We start from the raw sequence: 25,615 nt of genomic DNA, 5'->3' as shown, positions 1-25,615 counted from the left end.
AGTTTATTTATATCATTTCTCACAGATTGAATTCTTTCTTCAGCGGTAACAAATTCTTTATCATATAACAAACTTTCCTCAGCCGGATCATTGGCATCAGACATCTCACGTGCTCTTACACATTCTTGAATCAGTTCGCGACAACTTGTATTACCATCATTCGCAACCTCCAAGAGCAAAAAACATAGAAACCAAGCAAACTCTATAGACTTGGGAGACATTTCAACAGCCTTTCTTGCACTTCGGATTGCATTATTCATATACCTCTCTTTGAAACCAACGTCCATAGTATTAGAAGTCGCAATAGCTTCTTGAACTTCTGCTTGCATTCTGTAAAGATAAGCATTCTCCTCATCGCCTTCTTGTTCACGCAAGTCTTTCATGATTTTCATAGCTTTGTTGTGGCTACCTTCTTTTGCAAACTTAAGTGCACTCATTATCTTTGTAGCCTTCCTTTCATTTGGTGTTGGTTCTGATGATGTAGGATTAATTCGATCGCGTTGTGAAGAAGACTTGTTCTTTTTCTTCTTTCCCATTGTTTTGTTTTCTTGAAGAAGTGTTGATTCAGTTTTGAGGACGTGACTTGTTATCGTTGTCTTTTTTGGGTAGTTAAAACCGTTATAAAATTGTTAAATCGGTTTTTTCTGTTATTATTTGGGTTGGGCTTTTGTCGACCCGGATTTAGTAACTCTTATCACTCTCTGCCACTTATTTACAGTGAGCTTGAAAGCGAGAAGCTGTAACAATGGCAAGCTCATTTTCTGTCCCATTACCTATTATTATAAACACTTGTACCAGCTCAAATTACTCTTACCTCAATCCCCTTTTTGTCATTTCATCTTGCAAGAAACCGATTCGTCGAGGACAACTCATCATTATCTGCACTTCTTCTACTTCAAGTAGTAAGTCAGACATTTCTTCAAACATTTCATGTTCTGTTTTTTTCAACTCAAACTAAGAATATATTTGTTGTTTTAGGTGCTGTTTCTGGTGACGGTTTGTCCAGCAAGGACAAGAAGCTACTGTTGGAGAGATATGGGTTTGACTCCAAAGAGTTATTGTCGCAGTCGTCATCTAAGGTTTGGATTTTTAAGTCATTTTATATTCCATTTTGTGATTTTTTTTATTGTATTTGGGTGATTTTGTAGACAAGGAGAAGAAAAGGGGATGAGAAGAAAGGGAGAGGTAGTAGTGTGGTTCCACTAGAAGAACCGAAACCGCCTCGTACGACTCATAAGTTGCTTCAGGTATACTATTTTGTATATTATTTGTTGTGATTTTTTGGGACTACTAAATATATCTGTTTTGGTCATCAGTGTTTGCAATGCTATGACATATTTCTCTTGGTATGCAATGTATTAATATATTTCTCTTTGTGAGGTAGAGTGTAAAGATATTAATATATTGAGTCCAGTCAGCATAAATTTGGCAGGATATAACGATTTTGGTGTGATGTAGTTCTGGTGTAACAGTTTAGGTTGTAGAATATTAGAACAGAACTATGGCTTCTAAATGATCAAATATTAAAATTTAATGTTTTTTAAATAATTTTCTTATAATTTTTTCACGCACATACAATACGTACATACATGTCTAAGATCATTGTTCAAAGCAGCTCCCAAAAACTCAGGGGGATATCTTTGAACTCATCATCCAGTTCTGCATACTTCTTTGAAACTTGTAACCAATCCCAAGTATGTGCTAGTGAAGAAGCAAAGTTGGCAAGGGCATCAGCACCATAATTTGCCTCTCTGTGATTCCTACATACTGCATACTCAACAGATTGCAGAAGTAGTTTTATATCTTCACATGAGGTTGTGATGCTTAACAGAACCTTGACTTCTTCCTTTTGACACGTAAGAAGAAGGTGCAAAGTTGAGCAATCAATTTAATTCTGCTCCATTTTTTTATTTGTACTGCCTGAAGTCCAGTCTTAAGAGCAATGAATTCAGCTTCAATGACCGTAGCATTTGAAATTGGGAGAGCAATACCCAACAAAAAACGGCTTCATCGCATACCAAACACCCATCTCCCGCAGCACCACATCCATTTAAAGCGGACCCATCTATGTCTAACTTCAACGAACCTTGTGGAGGAGGCGTCCATCCAATAGCAATCTTGGTCTTGATGCCTCTTGCTTGTACTAACGTCCCTTCATGCATTAATCTCACTGTGCTTCTAATTCCTCTAAGAGTCCTCCTTGGGTCTTGACTTTTACCATTGAACCTTGCATCATTTCTAGCAATCCAAATGTACCACAATACAACTCCCAAACAGGTCAAATTCTGGTTTGGCTTCTCGGCAGTTTCCTCCAAGCAAGTGAGCATTTTTTCAAACCCCTGCTTAACTCGTGTGACTAGCCATTGATTCTCGCAAACATCTAAGTCCAATACCAAACCAAACTGCTCTAGCATAGTAACATTCAGTAAATAGATGGATTGAAATTGTTACACAGAGAGCATAGTTCATTAACGTAAAACCCTCGACTCAGTAGATGGTAGCACACACTGCATACACTGCCACAAGAAAAAAATTACTTAAAAAGGTAAATTTGCTTTCCAAATTCTGGGGAAAAGAGGAACTATATTCAAAATTAATCCACTCCAACATGCAAGTATAGGCCGATTTCACAGTGTATTTGGCATGTTTTTATTTATTTATTTTATATTTGTTTTATTCTATTTGATTTATTTATTTAATCGTTTTATTTAAAATTTAATGTTTGAGAACAAATATGCAGGAGTGTGAACAAATACTGTTTAATGTTTTTTGGGTATATTCATGGTTGACACTTTTGGATATTTATGTAGGTGTTGGCAGGAACGGCCCGAAGAAAGAAACTGCTATCACCTAAAGGAATGGATGTTCGGCCTATGATGGAAGTTGTGAAAGGGGCAGCTTTTGATATTTTGCAGGTATGGACTATAGATTATGGCTAAATATTGTAGTATCTAGTATGTAGGATCTCAATATTTTCATCTCGCTCAATGCTCAAAATCGATGGGAAAATGAATAAATACTAAAAAAAAGAACCGGTAAGACATAATTTAACTCGTGTCATTTCCTTAGGTTTCTGATTATAGGTGGTTTGGTTTATTTTCTTGTTCAGGTAGCTGGTGGTAATCCTGCTTCTTTAAGGCCTGGTCGCTGGCTGGACTTGTATAGTGGAACGGGATCTGTTGGAATTGAAGCGATCAGCAGGGGATGTTCTGAGGTGTTTTTCCTTAATCCACATTAGTATCTTCTTTATTATTTAGTCCTATCATGCTCATATCCGACTTTTTTTCATGAAATATTATTTCAGTAAGCAATTGAAGAAACAATTTAGCTATTATTGCTTCCAAGTTTTATTCTTCTTATTACTCGAAATCTGTAGTTGGCCTATTTTTGTCTGTTCCCTTGTGCTTTGATTCTAACAAACCTTACTTTGTCAATCCAATTTCAAAGTAGAAGTTTTTCACTTCATGTCATAAGCGAGATAAACTTAATAGAGTTCGAGTAATTTGGTTTGATAATAACTTTTGCGTAGAATATATGGATGTTTGCTTCGGTCCTTGACATTTGGCCTACTCTGACGCATGAATTATTTGCTTGCAGGCTCACTTTGTCGAGATGGATCCTTGGGTTATCTCAGAAGTTTTAAGACCGAATTTGGAATGGACCGAATTTCTTGATGCTTCAGTCATACATACACTTCGTGTTGAAACATTTCTGGAAAGAGCTGATAAATTTGTAGGTAAGTATCATTCATTTACATATCTCTTCTGATTCATACTGCACCAAATTCATGCATGACAAGTTCCACCCTCCTACAAAGAGGGGGTTAGCCAATATATATTGTCTGTAATTATCTAGTACAGAAAACAGAAATAAGAATGTAACCAAACTTATCAATCGAGGATCAAGGCCGGCACAATTTCTTTAAGACGAAAACGCCACCGGTATTGGTGTCCCCTCAGCCGTCCGCCTCGGGATGATACAACAGTGGAAGAGCAAGTCACTAGCAAATGACCAGCCCTGTAGGAACTCTCAGTACTCCAGATATGGTTTTTTGGAAGAGGAAAGGTTTTTCGAAATTTGTGTGTTTGATAAAATAGAAAGACTTTCTTTTATAGAACTTGCACTCGTAACTGAAGGCGAGAATCACTCCAGCAATAAAGCACGACCCTACTGGCTAGTTTTAATGTGCGAGAAAGAAGTGGAAACAGTTTTGGAAAGAAGACCAAAAGATATTTTCCGCAAAAACAAGCCCAGTACTTGCACCCACGCGAAGCCCAAATGGGTGGATTTGCACCCCCCCTGCGCGTGCGCACGCGCACTAAGGTTTTCTGGAGCTCCCACCTCCCAAGAGCAATGTTGCACGGACGCGGAGGCGGATACTGACGCGGTGACTCAGTTATATTTCAAAAATATAGGACGCGGACGCGACCTGGACGCGGGAATTAAATAATATATATTATTTTATTTTATTTTATTTTTAATAATTGAATATTATATAAACTAATTCATTTGTATAATAAATACTTGAATATTCAAAATAAACCTAATATGTAAAATTATGGCATACATGTAAAATCTAACTTAGCACCACTATGTTGAATGACCAAAATGGTAATTTCCCAAAAGTAAGGTCTAACACATATGTGAGAAACCCACATGCTTATCATTTAGCTCAAAAGTCAGCCGCCACACTTCAAACCTTCACTGTATTTCTCCTATATTCTATAGCATTTCTTAATGAGGAAAGATCGATGCAGTCCATCAACTCCATTGTTGTCAAAATTTTGTTCTCATAGCTAGATTATTTTCTTATTCTAATCAAAATATTCCATTTACTGATTTTATAGTAGCAAGTCACTCTTGAATCATCGACCCAACATAATTTGGATGAAGATTTGTGTAAATTTCGGTGCTTTGATTTCACTTGTAAGACTAAAACAACGATCAACACATGAGAAGATGGTGGTATTCTTTTTCCTAGTCATTTGCTCCATTTCTCTTTGGTTGACCTGCGTCTTGCCTGTAGTTGACCGCGTCCCAAATGTGTCCTGACCCGCGTCCAATGCAGTTGACTGCGTCTTGACCGTGTTGACCGCGTCGGACGCGGACACAACTCTTTACCATGTGCGTCCGTGCTTTAGAGCCCGAGAGCCCCCAAACCAAGGCAGCCTTGTGCACGCGTGAGCACCTCCTTATATCTGTCTACACTATCTCTCCATAAGGACACAAAGCAATATAAACTTAAGAGACTTAAGTTTAGAACCAATGTGGGACTAAAGTCCCCCACATTAGAGAGTAGTAGAGACATAAGGTCATGGGTTCAAACCCATAAGGACACACTTTCATTCAAGTTTCCAACATTGCCATCTATGCTTAGCAAACTAATAGCTACATATGTAACAACAATCTTACTTGAGGGAATAGACATTTTATGGATCAATAAAAAGATAGAAGTGTGCTTAGCTACCTAAACCAACGCAACGTCCAAGCGGTTACTGGAGTTTGATTTTATTTGTGGAATGCTCTCCTAATGGGCTAATACCAGTGTTATCAAAGTCGTACGATTCTCGACTTGAATCGTACGACTCAAGTTGAGTCGTAATCAAAAAGATCAAAATCGTACCAACAAATCATTAATAACAGAAATCGTTACAAAATCGGGATTCAAATCACAAAATCGTAGGAATCGGAAATAATAACGATTCCAATGATTCAAAAAGACAACAACAGTACAAATCAAGAACAGAAGAAAAAAGAGAAAGAAATCAAAGAACTTACAGGTAAGTCTTCTACTTCTTCTTCTTCTACTTCTTCTTCTTCTTCTACTGCTACTTCTTCTTCTTCTTCTTCTAATTCTACTTCTACAGTAAGTTTTTTTTTTTTCGGCAACTCTCCTCTTCTCAATCTTTTTTCTTTTGTTTTAACAAAGCCACTGAAGGGTTTTGTTGGTTTCTTATAATTTTATAAGACCTGGGTCAGGTCCATATAATTTTAGCCCATATTTTATTCCGAAAATTAAACCAATTTCAACGAAATTTCAGCTTTTTTTCAGAAATTTCAACCATTATGTCTCTATGTTTTCAGAAATTTCGAAAGTTAGAGTATTATTAGTGTGGAATAGAGATTTGGGGATTTCTCTTAGGGTTTCTACTTTCTTATACTCCAAAGCTTTCAACATTTATCTTAAGGTGAAATTCAAAGTTTCTTTTCTTATATTTCTTTACTACTTTAGTTTTCTATTTGAACATGACTAAGAAAAAGAAAGAAACCCAAGATGATGTTACATGGAAACATTGCACTAAAGTGGGTGATGGGAAAAAGGCAAAGCTTAAGTGCAACTATTGTGGGAAAGAGTACTCGGGAGGTGTTTTTAGAATTAAACATCATTTAGCTTGTACTCATGAAAATTGTTGTTGCATGTGCTAAAGTTGAAAGTGGTGTAAAAGAGTTTTTCTTTAAGTTGTTAGAGGAAAATAAGATGAAAAAGCAATTGTTAGGTGATGAGTATGATGGTGGAGATGAAGAAGGGGGTGCGGAACTTGTAGGTGAGAAAAGGAAACTTGCTTTAGATGCTTTTGCTCAAAGGTTTCAACCATTAAAAAAGAAATCAAGTGGTACTACAACTACCTTGAATTCTATTTGGAAGAAGCAAGATAGAGATGATCTTTGTGTGGATGTAGCTGGGATGTTGTATGCTAATGCTCTTCCATTTCATTTGGTCAAGAATCACTATTTTATCAAGATGTTGCAAAATGTTGCTAAGTTTGGGAATGGATTTAAGCCACCTAGTTACCATGAGGTGAGGACAACATTCTTAGTGAGAGAAGTGAATAGAATTAAAGTGGACTTGATGGGAAAATACAAGAAAGAATGGAATCTAAAAGGGTGTACTATTATGTCAGATGGGTGGACCGATGGAAAGAATCGATCAATCACAAACTTTCTTGTCAATAGTCTCAAAGGGACTTTCTTTCTCAAGTTTTGACACCTCGGATGAGACTCATAGTGGGGATTATCTTTTTGCACTTTTAGATGGTGTTATTGAAGAAATTGGAGAAGAGAATGTTGTACAAGTGGTAACCGATGGTGCTTCGGCTTATGTTAGTGCGGGTGCAATGTTGATGGAAAAGAGGAAGACAATATTTTGGAACCCATGTGCCGCCCATTGCTTGAACTTAATGCTTCAAGATATTGGTGAGTTGCCTACACATGTTAATACTATCTCAAAAGCAAGAAAAATAACGGTGTTCATATATAGGCATGGATGGGTTCTAAACAAGATGAGGAAGTGTACAAAAGGAAGAGAGTTGCTTAGACCCGGAGTTACAAGGTTTGCAACTAATTACTTGACTTTGAGAAGCATCCATACTTGCAAGAAGGGATTAAAACAATTGTTTACATGTCAAGAATGGCAAGATAGTCTTCTTTCCAAGAAAGGTTCTCTTGGGTATGATGTCCAACAAATAGTTCTAGCGGATGCTCGTTTTTGGGATGCCATCAAGTATTGCCTCAAGTGTGTGCTTCCTTTAGTGAAAATATTGAGACTAGTTGATGGGGATGCCAAGCCGGCCATGGGTTACATTTATGAGGCAATGGACAAATCAAGAGAAAAGATTTTGAGCAACTTCAAGGGAGTAGCAAGTAGATGTCATGATGTTTTGGAAATTGTTCTAAAGAGGTGGAACTATCAATTACATAGGCCTCTCCATGCGGCGGCATATTAACTTAATCCAACGTAAGTTAATGTCATGATGTTTTGGAAATTGTTCTAAAGAGGTGGAACTATCAATTACATAGGCCTCTCCATGCGGCGGCATATTAACTTAATCCAACGTAAGTTAACTACATAAGTTATATTTGTTTTAATGCACAAAGTAATGTTTTTCTTATGTTAACACTTATTTGGATTTTGTTGCATACTTTTTTTTTTAGATTTCATTATTCACCTACCTTTTTAGCCGACCATGAAGTTAAAAAATGTCTCATCCAATGCATTGAAATTATGTGCCCAACACCTCAAATGAGATTGAAGGTAGATAGACAACTTGAGAAGTTTCACAATGCGGAAGACTTGTTTGGTAGTGCCATGGCTATTCAATTGAGGGATAAGAAGCAACCGGCATTGTGGTGGGACACTTATGGAGGGAGTTCGTCCGGAACTTCAAACTTTAGCCATTCGCATTTTGAGTTGTACTTGTAGTGCCACCGGTTGTGAAAGAAATTGGAGTGTCTTTGATCATGTAAGTGAGAGCCAAACTTATTGAGTGTTTCAATAGACATTTAGCTATCTTTTAGTCTCTATGTCTCATAATGGTTTTGTATATTTTTAGGTTCATTTGAAGAAGAGAAATCGATTGGAGCAACAAAGACTTAGTAACTTGGTGTATGTAAAGTACAATCTTCAATTGGAAGCTAGGCAAGAGACAAGAGTTGAGAATGGAGACTCTTATGATCCAATCTCTTTGGAAGATATGGAATCGGATGATGAATGGATCACGGAAAAGGAAACACCGTGTCTTCCCACCGATAATTCATGGATGGATGTGCATGAATGTTTTAAGGTTGGGGAAAGTTCAAAGAAGAAAAAGAGAGGTAAAAAAGTGTAAAATTTCCTATTTAAGTCTTTCTTATAATGTTCTTTTAAGTAATTAAACATTTCCAATCTTTTTATAGGGCCGAGAGATTTAAGGTTGAAAGATAAAGGAAAGGAGAAAGTTCAAGAAGCTGAAAAGGAGAAAGAAGACACAAGTGAAGATGATGATGATGATGGAGTCGAAAGCGAGGAGGATGTGTCTAGCATGGATGATGATTGAAGAATATATAAATTGGGAATTGATGATTAGTGTCTTTTAGAATTTTGAGTGTGTTATGAGTTATGACTTATGGTTATTTAAGTCTAACTTAGTAGTATGTTTTTGTGGTTTTAAAAAGAAAATACTCTATGTCTATGGTAGAGATTGTCTTCTCAAACTCTTGTTTTGTTGTCTTTTGTGAGACTTGGTGATAAAAACTTGCTATATTATTGAGAAGAAGTAATTGAAAAAATCTTTGAAGAATCTAATTTCATTACAATGATATATTCATTTAGCTTCAATAGCATTACAACACTAGTTTCAATAACACATAAATTCTCTTTGTTGAAATAAACTATCTTTGTTGTTGATGATTTGATGGAATGGTCTCTATGTGCCTATATCCATTGTGAATGATGGAAGAACTATTCTCTGACTCTTCTAGTGCTGTGCAAATAAGAAAAAACAAGTGATTAGTAATTTTCTTATGGTATATTTATATATATAAAAAATTTACAACCCCTATATATAATATGGCTTGAATCTTACGATTTACGATTCGGTAAAAATGGAAAACGATTCCCGTTTCGATTCAGGAGTTGACAACATTGGCTAATACTCATAACCTTTATCCCTAGAATTATTTTTCTCTGATGATTTACTTATGCTGAGTGAAGCCTATTTCTCCCAAATTTTCCCTTTCTGTAGCATTTTGCAGCTCAATTATTTCCAAGTTTGTTCACATCATCGTAGTTTATTTCATCTTTCCAATATCTCTTTCTCGGGAACTTTATAGCCCGTACAACTAATTAAAGCTGTCAGCGGTATAGCCAGTACATAGCCAACATCTCAGTCAGTTTGCCTTAACTTGTAGCATGAGCACCGGTATTCTGACACTTAAAACTATCCTAGCTGATAAGTCTTGTCATACCTTTCGATTTTATAAATTCCCTTCACCGAAGGAAATTACACGAAGCTAGAGACTGGCACTAGAAACCAAACATGATTCCAATATGAATGTATTTTATCATCCCTCATGGGTTATTGCAAGATAAGCCCCTTAGAATTCATTTTAAATCAAGGAAACCTCCTTGAGGATCTCGGTGCAGCAGCCATACTTTTCTATTGGCTCTGATTTGGCCATGGAACAAGGTATAGCTCTGCAAGGAGTCTTTTTTCCCTGAAGGATCTTCAGATGCAGTCTCTCACACAGTACACTTTAACTTTGATGGGCTTCGACGGGCGAAAATTAAACTTAGTTGTGCATCACGCTGCCTCCTGATTCATTGGATGATTTTTGGCAATTATATTTTATGTTCACATATTTACAAGTGAATACTTGGTTTCATGTAGGTCAAAATGGATCATTTGATTACATTAGTGTTACACCTCCCTATACTGCAGTAGATTACAGTGTGTTGATGGGTCAAATCTCAAGCTCTGCTTTAGTTGGCGAAGATAGTTTCATAGTAAGTTCCAATTTCTTGCTTCATATAAACAGGACTTAGTGTACATATATATCTGAAGCTAAAATTCTCATCTGACCTGTAACGGACTAGGTTGTGGAATATCCCTCAAGGACTGACATGCTGGACACTTGCGGATGTCTAGTAAAGGTACTGCGGTAGTTTAATCATCTTTAGAGGCTACCTGAAATCTTTTGAATTTTGAATTAAAAACTTGTTGCAGATATCTGATCGACGATTCGGACGGACGCACTTGGCAATATATGGACCCAAGTGGGCACAGAAGAGGAGGAAATCAGACATCTCAGCGGGTACAATATTAAGAAAGTTTCAAGTGGAAAGCAAACGTAACAGTTTCACAGAAACATAACGCATAGTCCGTCTCATGTGTTTTTAATCACGTGTGCAAGACCTGCTGCATGAACCACGGGAATGCATAAACATCGATGTGTGAAGACGGTAAGCTTGCAGGTTGAGTACAGCTTCCATCACTTGTTAAATAGAAATGTCTCTTAAACTATATTCACATATTTAGTCTCCTCTAAAATGAACATGTCATTGCAGGTCAAAATTTATCTGTTGGTACCTGATCTTCTGCCAGACATTAATGCTGAATTTGAAGAGAGCCAGGTGTGAGCGGAGCTATACTTAAATAAATTAATTGATCTCAAGAAAATGGAAGATAGAATTACATATGGTTAAATCCATAAACGTGCAATACAGTAAGATGGACATCTTCTCAAAAGTAATAACTTATTAGCAGAAGAACATTGTCGATTTAGGATAGCAGTTATTCCCTAGGCCTGAAGAGATCAAAATTAGTGTTGTCGTAGTTGTCTGTTGCAGCATGACTGTAGTGACCATTTTGTTACTGTAATTTTGCACAATGTTGTTCTCAATTGTTTTTTCTTTAATATGCCATATAATTTGAAGGGTTAACTAGTATTACCCCACTAGATGAGCCAATTAGGATTCCCCCCCTAGATGGGAAATTAGGGTCTCCCCTCTAAATACACACAAAAAAAGTCAAAGTAGGTTGACCGATTTTTTTTTTTGTGTATTTAGGGGGGAGACCCTAATTTCCCATCTAGGGGTGGATCCTAATTGGCTCTAGTTCACCCTAATTTGAATACCGGGGATCCTAAGTTGCATTCTTGAAATAATTTCAGTAGACAAGGGGTCAGTCTCTGCATTTTGCTTTGTGGCTATAATATCTGGTTAACATAGTGTTTAATATTTTATTCCTCTCTAGCATGCCTACGAAAATATTTTCCGGCGTCATCAATCCTACCCTTGTTAATCACTCTAGCAAACACTGGAGTCACCAGTGCAGATCTTGGTTTCAAATCGGTTGCAAAAAGTAAATAACGTAAAACATCATCAATCCTTTCTTCTTTAAAATAAGCATCAAAGACTGTCATAAAAGTAGCAACATCTACCAATACATCGTCATCAAGCATCTCCTCAAAAAGCTTATCCGCTTCGGCTACCATCCCAGTATGACAAAGTTTCACAATTATATTATTATTATTATTATACCCCTCAGCATTCATAACAAACGCTACTGCCTTTTCATGTGTGCCCCTTCTTCTCTTGAGTACCCTAAGTGCGATGGAAACTTCGCCCATTCTAAACCAATGATTCACCATTATGTTAAATGTTTCACTACTCAAAATCTTACAAGATTTTGTGTGTGAGTTCAACATTTTTTCAAAGAGGGTAATAGCTTCTACGCTCTTGCCATACTTTAAAAATACCTCCAATAGCACATTGCACGTTTCTGCGCAAACTAAAAATCCGTGAAGATCTGATAATAGAGTCTGATACGTATCCATTGCTTCTTTCTCCATATTTGCGAGTGAAGTAGTAATCCATGAATGTATAAAAAATTCCTTAAAATCTCGTTAGAGCTTTCGAGGTCATTTAATTTAAGGTAACCAGAGATGGCATTGTTGTAAGATAAAGTGTCAACCATAACGCCACTGCGAACCATTTCATTGAGGTGATTGGCAGAAATTAGGCATCTGTAGGTTTCAGGATCACCCAAACGTTCAACCATAGTGAACGTTTTTGAAGAAACCGAGAGCATCGCAATAAGTGCTGCATAGGATACTGTAGATTTTAGGATCGGGAGCCAACTGCCCTTGTTCGTTGAAAATGAAAGTTGAAAAGCGTCACCACATCTTGGTACCGACCTGCGCAGTGCATGGAACGCAAGAGGAGGTTGCGGGTCCAGAGACAAGGAGTACCTCTTTTTCTAGATAAGACGCGCCCATAACCATAGCAGAAGCAGCTCGCCACCTTTGATTAAGGAGTGGAGTCGTTGGTGGAGGTTGATGGCATACGTGGGGGGTGAAACGTTAAGTCTGCTTGCCAATTGTGGCACGGTGGGAGGTGTGTGTGGTAGGAGAGGATGAGATAAAGTTTGATGAGCGGAGGGTTGGGAGGAGACGGCTGAAGATTCTTCTGGATTTTGGGATGGCTGAACTTTCAAGAGTTCTATCGTAACTAGTAAAGGCCCTTTTATCTCATCAGCCTGACACTGAAGGGTAAATTCAGTTTTCTTGCGCAACAAGAAAACCTGCCAAATTTGTAAGGAAGGACAAACAAAAAACCGTGAAACATAAACCCTATTAAATCTGAAATACCATGAAACATTAGAAACTTTAAATACTATGCCAATCCAATTCCATCGCCAAATTGGGAATTGTTTACACCAATTGTACATGATGTGATCATTTGCCTCATAAGATAACTAAATTATTACTTGTGCCAATGGTGCAAAAACCAAATGAGAGGGAGGTGGGGCAGTTAAACAGCAGGGACAATGGCTTCATCATTGCAGCAGATATCACATGGTTACATCCTCTCTATAGCAGCAGGGCTTATGGGTATTACTCCAGTTGGGGAGACAAGGGCATCCACAAGAACATCACTGGGGGTGACGGGAATGAGTCCGTCATCTAAAATCTGCAGATTGTACGACAGAGCAACTGCAACCAAACCAGTGTATATCAACCAACACAACATATTTTACACTAATAAAATACAAAATATTCAAAATATTAAGGTATAATTACCTAGGAGGGGTTGCTTCCATTTGCGCTCCAAGGAAAGCTCTTGGTATTTCTTCAGGAACGTATCATAATATCTAGGTTGATTGTTTTATGCAGAACAGGGAAGGTAAAAGTTAGATAAAAATTTCATTGTTGGACAGTGTAAAATAATATTATAACAAGTTGACAAACTGTCCATCCAAAACCCTATTCATGGAGGTTGTATTAGAAGGTGTCAAACTTAGAAAGGGAAAAACCCACAGCTACATGTCAATCTTTTGGTGTCCATAGCAACTACAAAGCATTAAAACATATGGCAGCAGTAAAGCACCATAGATTATCGTGGTTGGTCTCAAATCGTATGAGATTATCAGTTTGGAACTTCACATTGTTGACCAGACAAAGGAGATTGAAAGCAATGTATAGTGGTTAGTGGTTAGTGGTCCCTGTCTTACTACTATAATTACAAAGGATTTCTTGTCATCTCGATCTCCATACCCTTTGGGATGACACTACAAATGAAAGAATCTTACCCTCCACCGCGACCCAAGCGTCGTCCAGCTCTGTCAAACGCAAGTCCTACCAAAAGAAGGAATACATGGTTGGTTTCCAAGTACAGGATTTGGTTTCACAGTAGATAATCTCAAATAAAATAACTGAGATGATGTACCAGGTAAAAGAAGTAAGTCAACTGGATCATTTGCCTCCATAACTGCACCAAGAGAAATCCTTTAGATACAAACATGCATCCTGCTTTATCAGCCTTCACCAACCATGAACCCATAGTTAATTTGTAATTTGGAGATAAAACAATATATACAGAATTATAATGGAAAATGAAAGAGGTGAGTCAACATCACTGATTCATTGCGGTACGCATAACTTTGGTGCACATTCTAGTAGTAGTAGTAATAGTTCATGCGACGAAGAGAGTTAGATCTATCTACTAATATGGAATGGAAAACATAACCAGACAAAAAAACAATACTTGAGGAGTCTTCCATAAATTAAAAAGATGATAGAACTTTCATGCATAAGTGAAGTAGGAAGACAAGAAGGATTTATACATAGAAAGAAGTAGAGGTGTGGTAGTAACATATCATGGTGCGTAGGATTAGTGTGTTAGAATGACATTTTATCTCTTTCTAAGAGTCCATTGTATGACTACATGAGTGAATTTTATTACTATTTCATCATTACTAATTAAGTTTATCTATTCAATAAGTAGGGATACATGTCACGTGTAAAAAATCATCAGTGCAAATATTTTCTGGTGTGAACGTTTATATAGTAATATGTATATGAGTGGTTCCAGAGATAAACAAACTAATGACCGTCCGTGCACATATAAACTATCGATTAGGCTAATTGTTTGTGGCGATGATCTCCTAACTATATAATATAACCATCACCAGAAAGCCAAATCCGAAATTTTCATACCCATCAAACGTTGTTGAAAAATGAATAAATTTTGACTATTCACTACAAAAATATTTTTAAACAAAGACAATATTAGAAGAACAAAAAAGTACGCAGTTTTGCTAAAACATACTAGGTTTTGCTCAAGTCAAACTTAAGATTATACATGAATTATAAAATTTGGCCATTTACTTAAGGTAGAAGAAGGTAAAATTGTTAACTAGTGTTATCATAATCCGTATTGACCACTTCTGCATAGATAAACAGGGTACACTCAGTATAAAGAAGAAACGGGAAACAGAAAGAATAATCAATGAAGACCACATCTTTTAATGGATCCCATCACAATGAGAGAAGTCTTTCGCAAGTCATCTTATTCTGACGTGAGAATTTTATCTAACTTGGACATGAACTATTAGATGTTGCCAAAGTTGTGGCCCTATATTCTCTCTACAGCTGAACGCCATTACTTTTAGTAGGTTGCAAGAGCTTCTTTTCTGGTGGGCTTATCAGTGCGCCCAAAAAATATGAGTGAACTTATTCCAACCCTAATCATGACTATCAGAATAATGATATTGATCTCAAAAATAAATTTTCGCCAGGAAACTCCTCCCTCTTCACAGGTGGTGAAGAAAGGGTTAATACCCACTGCTTCATTGTTTTGGTATGAAAACAAGAAAACAAGCTCTGAATTAGTTAATAATGAATCAGAATTGATGACTACAAAGCCTTGGTAGCTCCGATGGCAGGGGAACACTCGGTCTTCATATACTCTGATCCAGCAAAATCAGCATTTAAACTAAGCTTCTATAATGTAAGGAATTCCAGTTAAGTATTGGTTCCTTCTCAGTTAGCGATTCATGTCCACTGTCCTAACTACGTCATATGTTTCCCGAATAAGCTCCACTACTTAAACAGTATGCAGCTATTGAGGAGTTGATGTTTGGAATGGCAAATAGCTACAACTAAAATAACAGAACTACAGAACAGCTCAAAGACATTTCAGAAATGATGATCTGGCAGCAATTTAGTCTATACTTTGTGTCTAGCCTTCAGGAGTGAGGTTGAAAAATTACCTCGATGCTGGACTCCACGCCCATTGTATGTTATATGTCAGCTTAAAATACATATATTTGTAGAAGCTATTTTCATCAATACAAATTTAAAAATACGACTCATATTTTTTGTTGTCTCTAAATTCTATATTTCATTCTATTTTGAAGCACATTATACACTACCTCAACTTTTTAGAATGGAATCTTAAACTTAGGAGCATCCAACTCAAAAGAAATTGGAAATGGATGGAGCGGTCCTAGAAATGTTTATACTATACTGTGAGGCTTGAAACATCCCATGTGGTACTATACTAAAAATCTCAACACGCTCCCTCATGTGTGGCATAACTTGAGCCTGAGACGTGGACTAACATACTTGAGCGACATAGAGTAAACAGGCCCTTTGGGCCAAATACTATAGCTTGCTCTATTATTATCTTAAACTTTGGATTATCGAACATTCCAAATTAAAACCAATTGGCAATGAGCGAAGCGGTCAAATGCGGGATTATACAAAACATCTCAACATGGAAAAGCTCGGAGTACTTCCAGTGTAAGCTGAAAGATCATGTAACCTTTGTCGGCTATCATGTGGAATAAGATGAAGAACTAATCATCTCCTTTCAAAGCTTAGATATCAACTACTTGGACATGTTAAATGATCCTAGAAAGCTAGAAGCAAAGGAAGAAAGACAAAATTTCTCAAAGAAACAAGTAAAGCAAATACGACCTCACTTTAAAAACATAAGTTTCGTGATCAGCAGTTAAGAACAGAAAATTGAAGCAATGCAAACACAAGGACTACCACAAGACCGTATAAGTTATAACTAAGATCTGGGTTTTGATGACAGAACGACAGAACCATTTCAACCACTAATGCTATCGGAAACCTTTTATTCACTAAAGCAAGCTTCTTTATTTAATTGGAAACTGAAGAACAAAAATTAAAACATAAGCATGAAAAGTCACCATTTTCACGTTGATTTCCATCAGGATCTACTACGCTTGGCTCTAAAATGCTCATCGAGTTTGCAACCAGATCCTCAGTACTTGAGATATAAAGCATTCTCATGTAGCTATTCTTATCCTCCACTCGAGGAACATAAAGCTTCTTCCGGATGTGTGCCCGACCATCTTGAAAAAAAGAAAGAGATCATTACAACACATCAAAAATTTCTGATATGGTGTTAGTGTACAAGATATATTGCTCATTGTAGGGTAATAGATATACTCTATGTGGTTGTGGAGGTGACTATAAGTGTCCCCACAAAGTTATTAACTTTTTGTAAGCTAAATGATTGCTGAATATATTATGTATGTAGATGGGTACAGTAAAATTATATTATTGCTAATGCAGAAGGAAGTTCGGAGAGAAAGGAGAGAGAAAAGAGAGTGTGGCCGAATTAGTTTTGACCTTCTCTCACACTTCTTATATAGGAAAAGTAGTCCGTTTACAGTAAGAAACTCTAACACATAAAACTCTAAGAGATACTAAAGAAACAATGAAGGCCATATAGAAAAGGTCCTGTGCTTCCTTTGATACTCTTTCTTCTTATATGCTTTCATATGGTATCAAAGCATTGTCTTCTTGCTCAAGTTTCTGGTGATTGCATTGAACCAACTGGTTCCATTTCAGCCCATAAAGATAGCCGTCAGCGTCAAGCAATGAATGAAGAATTCAATGCTCTGCAAAATTACGCACCTGGTCTCTAGTCACTTATCATCCTAAGATATTGTCGGATGTGATCGGGTTTATGGAATTAAATTAAGGTTTGATGGGTCTATAGAGTGTTATAAAGCTCGTCATGTGGCCAAGGGATTCTCTCAACACCATGATCTAGATTATGATGAAGCACTCAGTCCCGTATGAAACCAATAAGCATCCTCGTGGTTTTAACTTTTAAGTGTTTCTATTTCGCATCAGTAGACGATTGACCAAGTTGCTGTCAAAAATGCATATCTATATGGTGTTTCCTATGAAGATGTTAGCATGAAACAGCCACCTGACTTAACTGATTCCGCGTTCCCAAACCATGTCTGTAAGCTTCATAAAGCTTTGTATGGCCTCAAGCAAGCACCCTGAGCGTGGTTTCACAGGTTTAGCTCATTTTTACTCCAGTTGGGTTTTGTTTATTCAATGTGGAGATCTTACTTCTCTATATCGACTAAATTATTATCATTGAGTCTAATGTTGCTCAAATAATATCTCATATATCTCAGTTGAACTCTCATTTCGATATGAAGGATCTTGTTGGTCTTCATTTCTTTCTAGGAATTGAAATTCAGCCCTCTTCTTCTAGTCTCACATTGACTCAAACTAAGTATACTCTTGACCTTTTAAAAAGAGCCAATATGCTTGAAGCAAAACCAGTTTCTACTCCTGTTTCATTCTTGATCAAACTATCTGTTCGCTATGGAGATCTTATGCCTGATCAGATGTTGTATCGCAGCCTTGTAGGATCCCTCCAATATCTCACTATGTGTTAGATAACACGTGGTGTGGTATTGTTGCTATCTTTTAGTTTGATAACACCTGGAAATGTAGTTATTCCAAATTGTGTAGAGTAGTTATCAAATCCCATGGTATCAGTGACCGCGGTTTACACTCAATTTTTTTCTTCTCTGTGATTCAAACGATTATTGATCCCACAAATCTTCTTCATGGGAATCATGGCAAATCTCATAAACCCCATGGCAAACCCTACAAACCCCACCAACGTGAGAGTTCAAATCGACTCCTCAAGTCCCTATTTTCTGCATCATTCAGATAATCCTCGTACGTCTTTGGTTGCTCAACCATTAAGTGGTGATAATTTTGCTACTTGGAGTCGTGCAATGAGCACTGCTCTTAATGCCAAGAACAAGATCTGTTTTGTTGATGGCTCCAAGCCTATTCCATCACCAACCGCACCTGATTTTCAAATCTGGAAGCGTTGCAATGATATGGTAAAATCTTGGCTTCTTAACTCGATTTCTCAAGAAATATCTATTAGTGTTGTATATGCTTCATCTGCCGAAGATATATTGAAATAGCTTGGTGAGCATTTTGCACAAAGTAATGCTCCACTCCGACGCAACATTGCATTGTCTGCCCAAGATAACTAGTCCATTAAAGCGTACTATACTATACCAAACTGAAATCTCTTTGGGATGGGCGATCATCTCTTCTTGCTATTCCTACTTGTTCCTGTGGCACTTCTAAAGCACTCCAAGAATATCAACAACACGAGCTGCCAGAGTCATTTAACGCTATTCGCGGACAGATTCTTCTTATGGATCCACTTCCAGTTGTGAACAAAGCCTATGCATTGTTGCTGCACCTCTTCCTAATGTTGCTGATTCTAATGCCTTGGCAGTATCTTTTGGTTCCCAAAATGGGCATACCAACTATGCAAAACCACATGGTGGACCTCCTCCTCGTCCAACCTGTGAACATTGTGGCTGGGTTGGTCACGTCAAAGAGAAGTGCTGTGTTCTTCATGGTTATCCACCCGGTCACCATCTTCATCAGTCAGCAGTCATTCCTTCCAGCACTAACAAATCTACTTCATCTGGGTTCACTCCTGAACAGCACCAACAATTATTGAATTTACTCAAAGATGGAAGTACACAACCATCCTTAAAATGGCAGGTAATCCTATATGATGTAGGTCCATTTCAAAAACATTCATGGATTGTAGACACTGGTGCTACTGATCACATGATATTTGATCCAAGTCTCTTCCATTCTTTTACTCAAACTTCCAATACTCCACCAATCAAACTCCCAAATGGCACTAGTGCACCACTTACTCACATTGGTATTGTTCACCTCACACCTCTCATTCACTTGCATGATGTAATGTGCATTCCATCATTTAACTTCAATCTCATTTCTGTTGGTAAATTTACCTCTTCTCAATCATGATCAGTTAAGTTTACACATGATTCTTGTTTATTTCAGGACCTGTCGCAGAAGATGACGATTGGAGTGGCTAAACAACATGGCAATCTCTATTACTTTCAAACCTCTCCTATTTCCTGTATTAGTTCATCATTAAATCTAAGTACTTTTGATGTTTGGCATTGGCGATTAGGCCACATTTCTTCAAGTAGATTGAATAAACTTGTTGACATATATGAGCCTCTAATATATTAATAGAATTGACCCTTCACATAAATTCGAACTTATGAAGAAATTGACAATTTAACATGGTATCAGAGCCACTGATTTCTGAGAGGTCTCGGGTTCAATTCCTACCAGGTGAAGATGTCTAGTCCTTCTACCTGTGTATTTCCAGCGTGTCCCGCTGAGGGAGAGTGTTGACATATATGAGCCTCTAATATATTAATAGAATTGACCGTTTACATAAGTTCGAGCTTATGGATAAATTGACAATTTAACAAGTTGATGGAATTTTTACCTCTTCGTGTAAACAAACGCGGTTGTCTTTTCCATTGAGCAAAATCACATCAAGTGCACCTTTTGATTTAATCCATTGTGATATTTGGGGTGGTTAATCCACACCATCTAGTTCTAGAGCACGTTATTTTTCAACCATCGTTGATGATTTCTCACAATGTACATGGGCATTTCTTATGCGTTTCAAATCCAAAACACAAACCTTGTTCCGAATTTTTTTTGCACTTGTTCAAACACAATTTTATTTCAAAAAAAAAATTGCAATCTGATAATGGGGCAGAATTCATTTCCCTAAAATCTTTCTTTCAAGAGAATGGAGTTATTCATCAACTTAGTTGTGTTGAAACCAACCCCCCCCCCCAAACAAAACGGTATAGTCGAGCGGAAACACCTCTATATTCTTGAAATAGCACGTGCTTTACGGTTTCAAGCCAACTTACCTATTTATTTTTTGGGAGAATGCGTCTTAACAGTTATTCATCTCATTAATCGAGTACTCATTCCCATTTTCTCCAATACTACTCATGAACGTCTGATTAAGAAAACACTGAGTTATAATCATTTACGAGTTTTTGGTTGCTTATGATATGCATCCACCTTATCTCGCTCATGTGGAAAATTTGATCTACGGGAGCGCAAGTGTATTTTTGTGGATATCCCAATGGCCAGATGGCATATCGTCTTTACGACATTCGTATAAATTCCTTTTTTGTTAGTCAGGATGTCATATTTCATGAACATGTTTTTCCATTTCAAACTCTTAATACCAATGTTCCAGCATCAAATCCAACGCTTGTTTTGCCATTACCATTTTCTGAAGAACCAGTTCATACCCCATCTCCACCTTATTTTACAAATAACGAACATCCACAATCATCTAATGACCCACCAATTTCACAATATGCCTTAATAGAACCAACCTCACTGGATTATGTAAGTAACTCTTTACCTTCCACCTTCCACCTCCACTGAAGTGAAACGTGTTTCTCGTCGACCATCTTACTTACAAGATTATCATTGTTCAAATGCCATGTTGCCATGTCACTCCACGTCAACTTCAGCTACAAGTTCAAAGAAAGGGACTCAACATCCTTTGTCCACTTATATTTCATATAACAAATTGTCTCCCACTCACCAAAAAATTGTCTTAGCTGTGTCTTCTATTCCAGAACCCACATCATTTTCACAGGCAGTACGTGATCCTAAATGGCGTGAGGCAATGGCATGTGAAATTCAAGCTTTGGAGAAGAATAATACTTGGACCCTTACTATCTTGCCGAGAAATAAAATAGTAATTGGTTGTAGGTGATTTTTCAAAATTAAATATCGATCGGATGGTTCTGTTGAGCGCTATAAGGCATGTCTTGTTGCAAAGGTTTCACTCAGCAAGAAGGTCTTGACTATCATGATACAATCGCACCCGTTGCTAAACTTGTAACTGTTTGTTGTCTTATTGCCATTGCTTCTATCCGGAACTGGCCATTGCATCAATTGGATGTACAAAATGCCTTCTTACCTGGTGATTTAAATGAGGTGCATATGAAAATGCCTCATGGATTTTCCAAACAGGGGAAGCAACAGGTTTGTCGTCTCAACAAATCGCTATATGGCCTAAAACAAACATCTTGCCAATGGTTTGCAAAATTTTCAAATGCATTGAAGGATGTTGGTTTATTCAATGAAGACAGATCACTCTTTATTCACTTGGTCTTCCAATCAAGAATTCACTGTCATCCTAGTTTATGTAGATGACATTATTATCACTGGCAATAGTCCCGCAGCAATTGCCGATCTCAAAAAATTTCTAAATTGCAGATTTCACATCAAGTATCTTGGTGTTCTGAAGTACTTCTTAGGCATTGAAGTTGCACAAAGCAAGCATGGTATTTCCTTGTCGCAACGGAAGTATATACACTTGAAATTTTAGAAGACGTAGGATTACTCGGTGCGAAACCAACTCAATTTCCAATGGACCAAACTTTAAAGCTTAACAATACTGATGGTAAGCTTTTGTCTGATCCAAGTATTTACCGAAGATTAGTTGGGTGTCTTCTTTATCTGACAATTACTCGACCCGATATACTGTATGCTGTTAATTTACTCAGCCAGTTCATGAGCCAACCACGAAAACCCCATCTGGATGCAGCTCTTCAATATCTCAAGTATTCTCCAGGAGAAGGTCTATTTATGTATGCTACTAGCTCCTTAAATCTCACAATATTTTGTGACTCAGATTGGGCTAGCTGTTCCTATGCAAGACACTCCACAACTGGGTATTGCATCATGTTGGGCACTTCCCCAAAATCCTGGAAAGCCAAGAAACAAACCATGGTTTCTCGGTCATCAGCTGAAGCGGAGTATTGTGCAATGGTTTCAGCTGCTTGTGAAATCACATGGTTGCGCTACTTACTCAAAGACCTTGGTGTGCTACAGTCTCAACCAGCACCTCTTTTCTGCGACAACCAAGCGGCCTTGCATATTTCTGACAATCCTATATTCCATGAACGGACAGAACACATCGAGATAGATTGTCATTTTGTCCGTGACAAGATTCAAGACGGCACAATTGGAACTAGCTATGTTCATTCAGATCATCAAATGGTTACTAAAGCATTGGGTAACGACCAATTTCATGTGTTAATCCGCAAGTTGGGCATCATTGATATTCACACACCAACTTGAGGGGGAGTGTTAGATAACACGTGCTATCTTGTAGTTATTCCAAATGGTGTAGAGTAGTTATCAAACCGGTTGTATTAATATTGACTTGTGTATTCAATGCAAAACATCTCTACATAAGAAGTTCATCTCAACTTCACATTTAACACTATGAGACTACCTGATATTACTAATGGAGTAAAACGAGTTTACGCTAAGCTGAAAGGTGGAGTAGAAAATACCTTTTTGGTGATGACATAAAATGTCTGATAATATTTCTGACGTGTCGACTTCACGTAAAGCGTTACAGCTTATATATGCACACAATCTGTCACTAGCTTTATACCATGAGGACTCCAAAATGATCTTTTGTATTGCAGCATCTGAAAATAGAATTATTATGTCAGGAATCTGAATAGTCCCTAAAGAATAAGGGATGAATGGTTGGTGTTAAGTACCTTGTTCAGCTCGTTGTGTAGGACTCATGCCTTTCAATTCCTTGCGTACTTTTGATCGAACGGCTCGTTTTTTGTCAAAGATGGCATCGAGATTCGGGTCTTTGCTGGTCATTGTGACGAGGGATTCGGGAAACGAGCGTATTATTAGGCGAGGAGAGAAAAGGAGTTGTTGAGTTGAGGTGTACAATTTTTGGGTCATGGCTGCCAGTTTGGCTCGATGTGGTAATAGTAGCGGGGCCATTTGTTTTGCATTCTCATTTCCGTATCAAAACTTCCTTTTAGGACACTAATTTTAGCGTCTCCAATTGTCATGGAAAAAGAGCTAGAATGAAGAAAAGAACTAACGGCAGCGAATAGAAAGAAGTATCATGGAACACTAACCTTTATTTGTCACTGCAGTCGTCTCGTGTCTCTCTCCCTCTACTTTGTAATAATCTACTTACTTCAATGTTGTATTTCATTATTTATGCTTGAACTTAATTGGCATAGTATACAATAAACTATGTTTTTTTTCACTTTGGATACTATACAATTTTAATATTATTTTTTTTTGTTTTTTAAATCCTAGTAACATTACTACATTATAGTATTATACTATTATACTATTAAAAAAAAATCACTTTGATACTTGGAACTATTTCCAGTCATTTTGTGATGATGTCGTCACCGTCCTATATTATGTGTCCGACCATTTAGACATGTGGCATTATTTGTGTGAGTGAAACACACGTAACCTATTTTCTCATTCCAGACGTTTTTAAAAAACTTGAAATTGTGAGTTTAAAATGGTCTAACATTCTTCCTATTTTCTCCTCTATTTCAAAACACTAACTCTCAATCAGGGGCGGCCAGGGGGGAGGCGGCCAGGGGCAGTTGCCCCCTCCTAAAATTTTAAGAAAAAAAAAAAAAAATATATATACGTGATAATGAAATCCATGGCCCCTGGCATAAAAAATATTCAAAGTCCAGCCATCATTCCCACAATTCCACAATTAGTTTCTACTCTAAATAAACTAGCAAATAAATACTCCATCACTCGATCTCGTCTTCTCAGTTCTCATGCTCTTACAGAGTAACAGTCTGCGATCTCGTCTTCTCATTGCATTTAGACATGGTTATTTATGATTCGTGGTATGCTTATAACCTATTTAATGTTTTTGAGTTACAAGCTTATTTTGCTTACTATTATCAATGTTTGTGAAAGCTTATTTGACTAATTTAGAATTATAGAATTAATGTATGTGATTTGTTATAAGTTTTTTTGTTGACCCGAACTCCGCCCCCTTGGATAAATATCTTGGCTCCACCCCTGCTCTCAATACCACTTGCAAAATGTCCTCCACCTCTATCAATTTGAACCGTTCATGCTTTTATGGAGAGTCATCTTCTTTAGTAATGTCAAAGACGGTTGGAAATTTGGAAATAAGATTTTTTGGTTATGCAAATTACAAAACTCACAACTATGACTATTTTGATTGGGATGACAACATTCCAAAATCAACAAAGCAAATGTTCGTTGATTTGTACAAAGAGGTTGACGGATTGAAAGAAAGTTTTGAGGAAGCTAACATGAAAAAGGTGGAGTTGCAAGAAAAATTAAATCTAATTGTTGACTCTGAGAAAAAGAAGAAGATAACGGAGTTGAAGAAACATTTTAACCCCACTAACCTATAGCCTCCTAACATTTTCTAAGAGCATCTCTAGGTGGTAGTATAATATGTCATTTGAAGAAAAAGTTCGGAATTTCTCGGAATTCCATCTTTAGGTGGCCTTATTCACGGTCGCATCACCTGCTTGTTCGCATTCTTGTTCGCAAATTTGGCAATTTGGATGCGAATGCGGAGTGATAAACACCCAAAACTGTATTATAAAAACTTGTAGAGACATAACATTTCGGTCAATTTTGTGCTTAATAATCATGAAATAATCACATCTTCGTACTTTTTGCAAGTTGGAGCAACTAATGTAAAAATTATGATAAAGCCAGCATTTGAGTACGGAATAGGGAGTATACACATGCCTTCCGATCAAGCCCATGTGAAGCCCAACAAATCCGGTCTAAAGCTCAAAGACTCAAATAGTACAGAATCCAGTCAGAAACGGGATTACGTGCACATAAGCGCCAAACTTCCGAAGCTCATATCTATTGAACCAGGACTCCGAATGCGACGAGTGAGCTGCTCCGACGATCAGTGCGACGAACTTTAAGTATAGGCAGGAAGTTGTAAAAATGCCAAAAGACCGGACTGCCATCGGACCTCGCGACGTGGACCCACTAGGCAGGCCCATAAGATTTGATGAGTCATCAT

At 37.4% G+C, this 25,615-nt stretch overlaps 2 protein-coding genes and 1 pseudogene across 6 annotated transcripts; 2 read left to right on the top strand and 1 right to left on the bottom strand.

Annotated features, from left to right (window-relative positions):
• Positions 1 to 633: 633 nt before the first annotated feature.
• Positions 634 to 11,197, top strand: LOC147519803 (methyltransferase). 5 transcript variants are annotated; one of them, XM_086591354.1, is made up of 10 exons: positions 638 to 902; positions 979 to 1,079; positions 1,149 to 1,247; positions 2,811 to 2,915; positions 3,110 to 3,214; positions 3,598 to 3,736; positions 10,146 to 10,261; positions 10,347 to 10,408; positions 10,482 to 10,717; positions 10,823 to 11,197. In XM_086591354.1, the coding sequence occupies exons 1-8, from the start codon at positions 746 to 748 to the stop codon at positions 10,401 to 10,403; spliced, it is 879 nt and encodes a 292-aa protein (XP_086447480.1). In that variant the 5' UTR covers positions 638 to 745; the 3' UTR covers positions 10,404 to 10,408; positions 10,482 to 10,717; positions 10,823 to 11,197. The 5 variants fall into 5 exon arrangements, with proteins under 5 accessions (XP_086447481.1, XP_086447482.1, XP_086447480.1 ...); XM_086591352.1 differs by having other exon boundaries at positions 646 to 902; positions 10,352 to 10,408; positions 10,482 to 10,729; XM_086591351.1 differs by having other exon boundaries at positions 647 to 902; positions 10,352 to 10,408.
• Positions 6,254 to 7,839, top strand: LOC147519804 (uncharacterized; annotated as a pseudogene).
• A 1,694-nt stretch (positions 11,198 to 12,891) lies between the features above and the next one.
• 5-FCL (5-formyltetrahydrofolate cycloligase) lies at positions 12,892 to 23,743 on the bottom strand. The gene is made up of 7 exons (XM_086591346.1): positions 23,307 to 23,743; positions 23,091 to 23,231; positions 16,758 to 16,922; positions 13,985 to 14,026; positions 13,848 to 13,893; positions 13,339 to 13,409; positions 12,892 to 13,251 (listed from the first exon to the last, which is right to left on the bottom strand). Exons 1-7 carry the CDS (start codon positions 23,545 to 23,547, stop codon positions 13,118 to 13,120), a joined length of 840 nt encoding a protein of 279 aa, XP_086447472.1. The 5' UTR covers positions 23,548 to 23,743; the 3' UTR covers positions 12,892 to 13,117.
• Positions 23,744 to 25,615: the final 1,872 nt, after the last annotated feature.

Source organism: Coptis chinensis, chromosome 2 (assembly GCF_015680905.1).
Source record: "Coptis chinensis isolate HL-2020 chromosome 2, ASM1568090v1, whole genome shotgun sequence".
NCBI classification, from domain to species: domain Eukaryota; kingdom Viridiplantae; phylum Streptophyta; class Magnoliopsida; order Ranunculales; family Ranunculaceae; genus Coptis; species Coptis chinensis.
The sequence above is the reverse complement of the archived record's forward strand: the minus strand, read 5'-3'. Positions and strand labels throughout refer to the sequence as shown.

Bases quoted from the DNA above. Each gene is read 5' to 3' on its own strand.
- LOC147519803 (XM_086591352.1), top strand. From the start codon at position 746: ATGGCAAGCTCATTTTCTGTCCCATTACCTATTATTATAAACACTTGT. The intron at 3,215-3,597 runs GTGTTTTTCCTT...ATTTGCTTGCAG, and splicing joins TCAGCAGGGGATGTTCTGAG to GCTCACTTTGTCGAGATGGA. The intron at 10,409-10,481 runs GTACTGCGGTAG...AACTTGTTGCAG, and splicing joins CTTGCGGATGTCTAGTAAAG to ATATCTGATCGACGATTCGG.
- 5-FCL (XM_086591346.1), bottom strand. From the start codon at position 23,547: ATGGCCCCGCTACTATTACCACATCGAGCCAAACTGGCAGCCATGACC. The intron at 16,923-23,090 runs GTATTTTCTACT...CTTTTTTTCAAG, and splicing joins TTTATGTCATCACCAAAAAG to ATGGTCGGGCACACATCCGG. The intron at 13,252-13,338 runs GTAATTATACCT...GTTTGGTTGCAG, and splicing joins ATGGAAGCAACCCCTCCTAG to TTGCTCTGTCGTACAATCTG.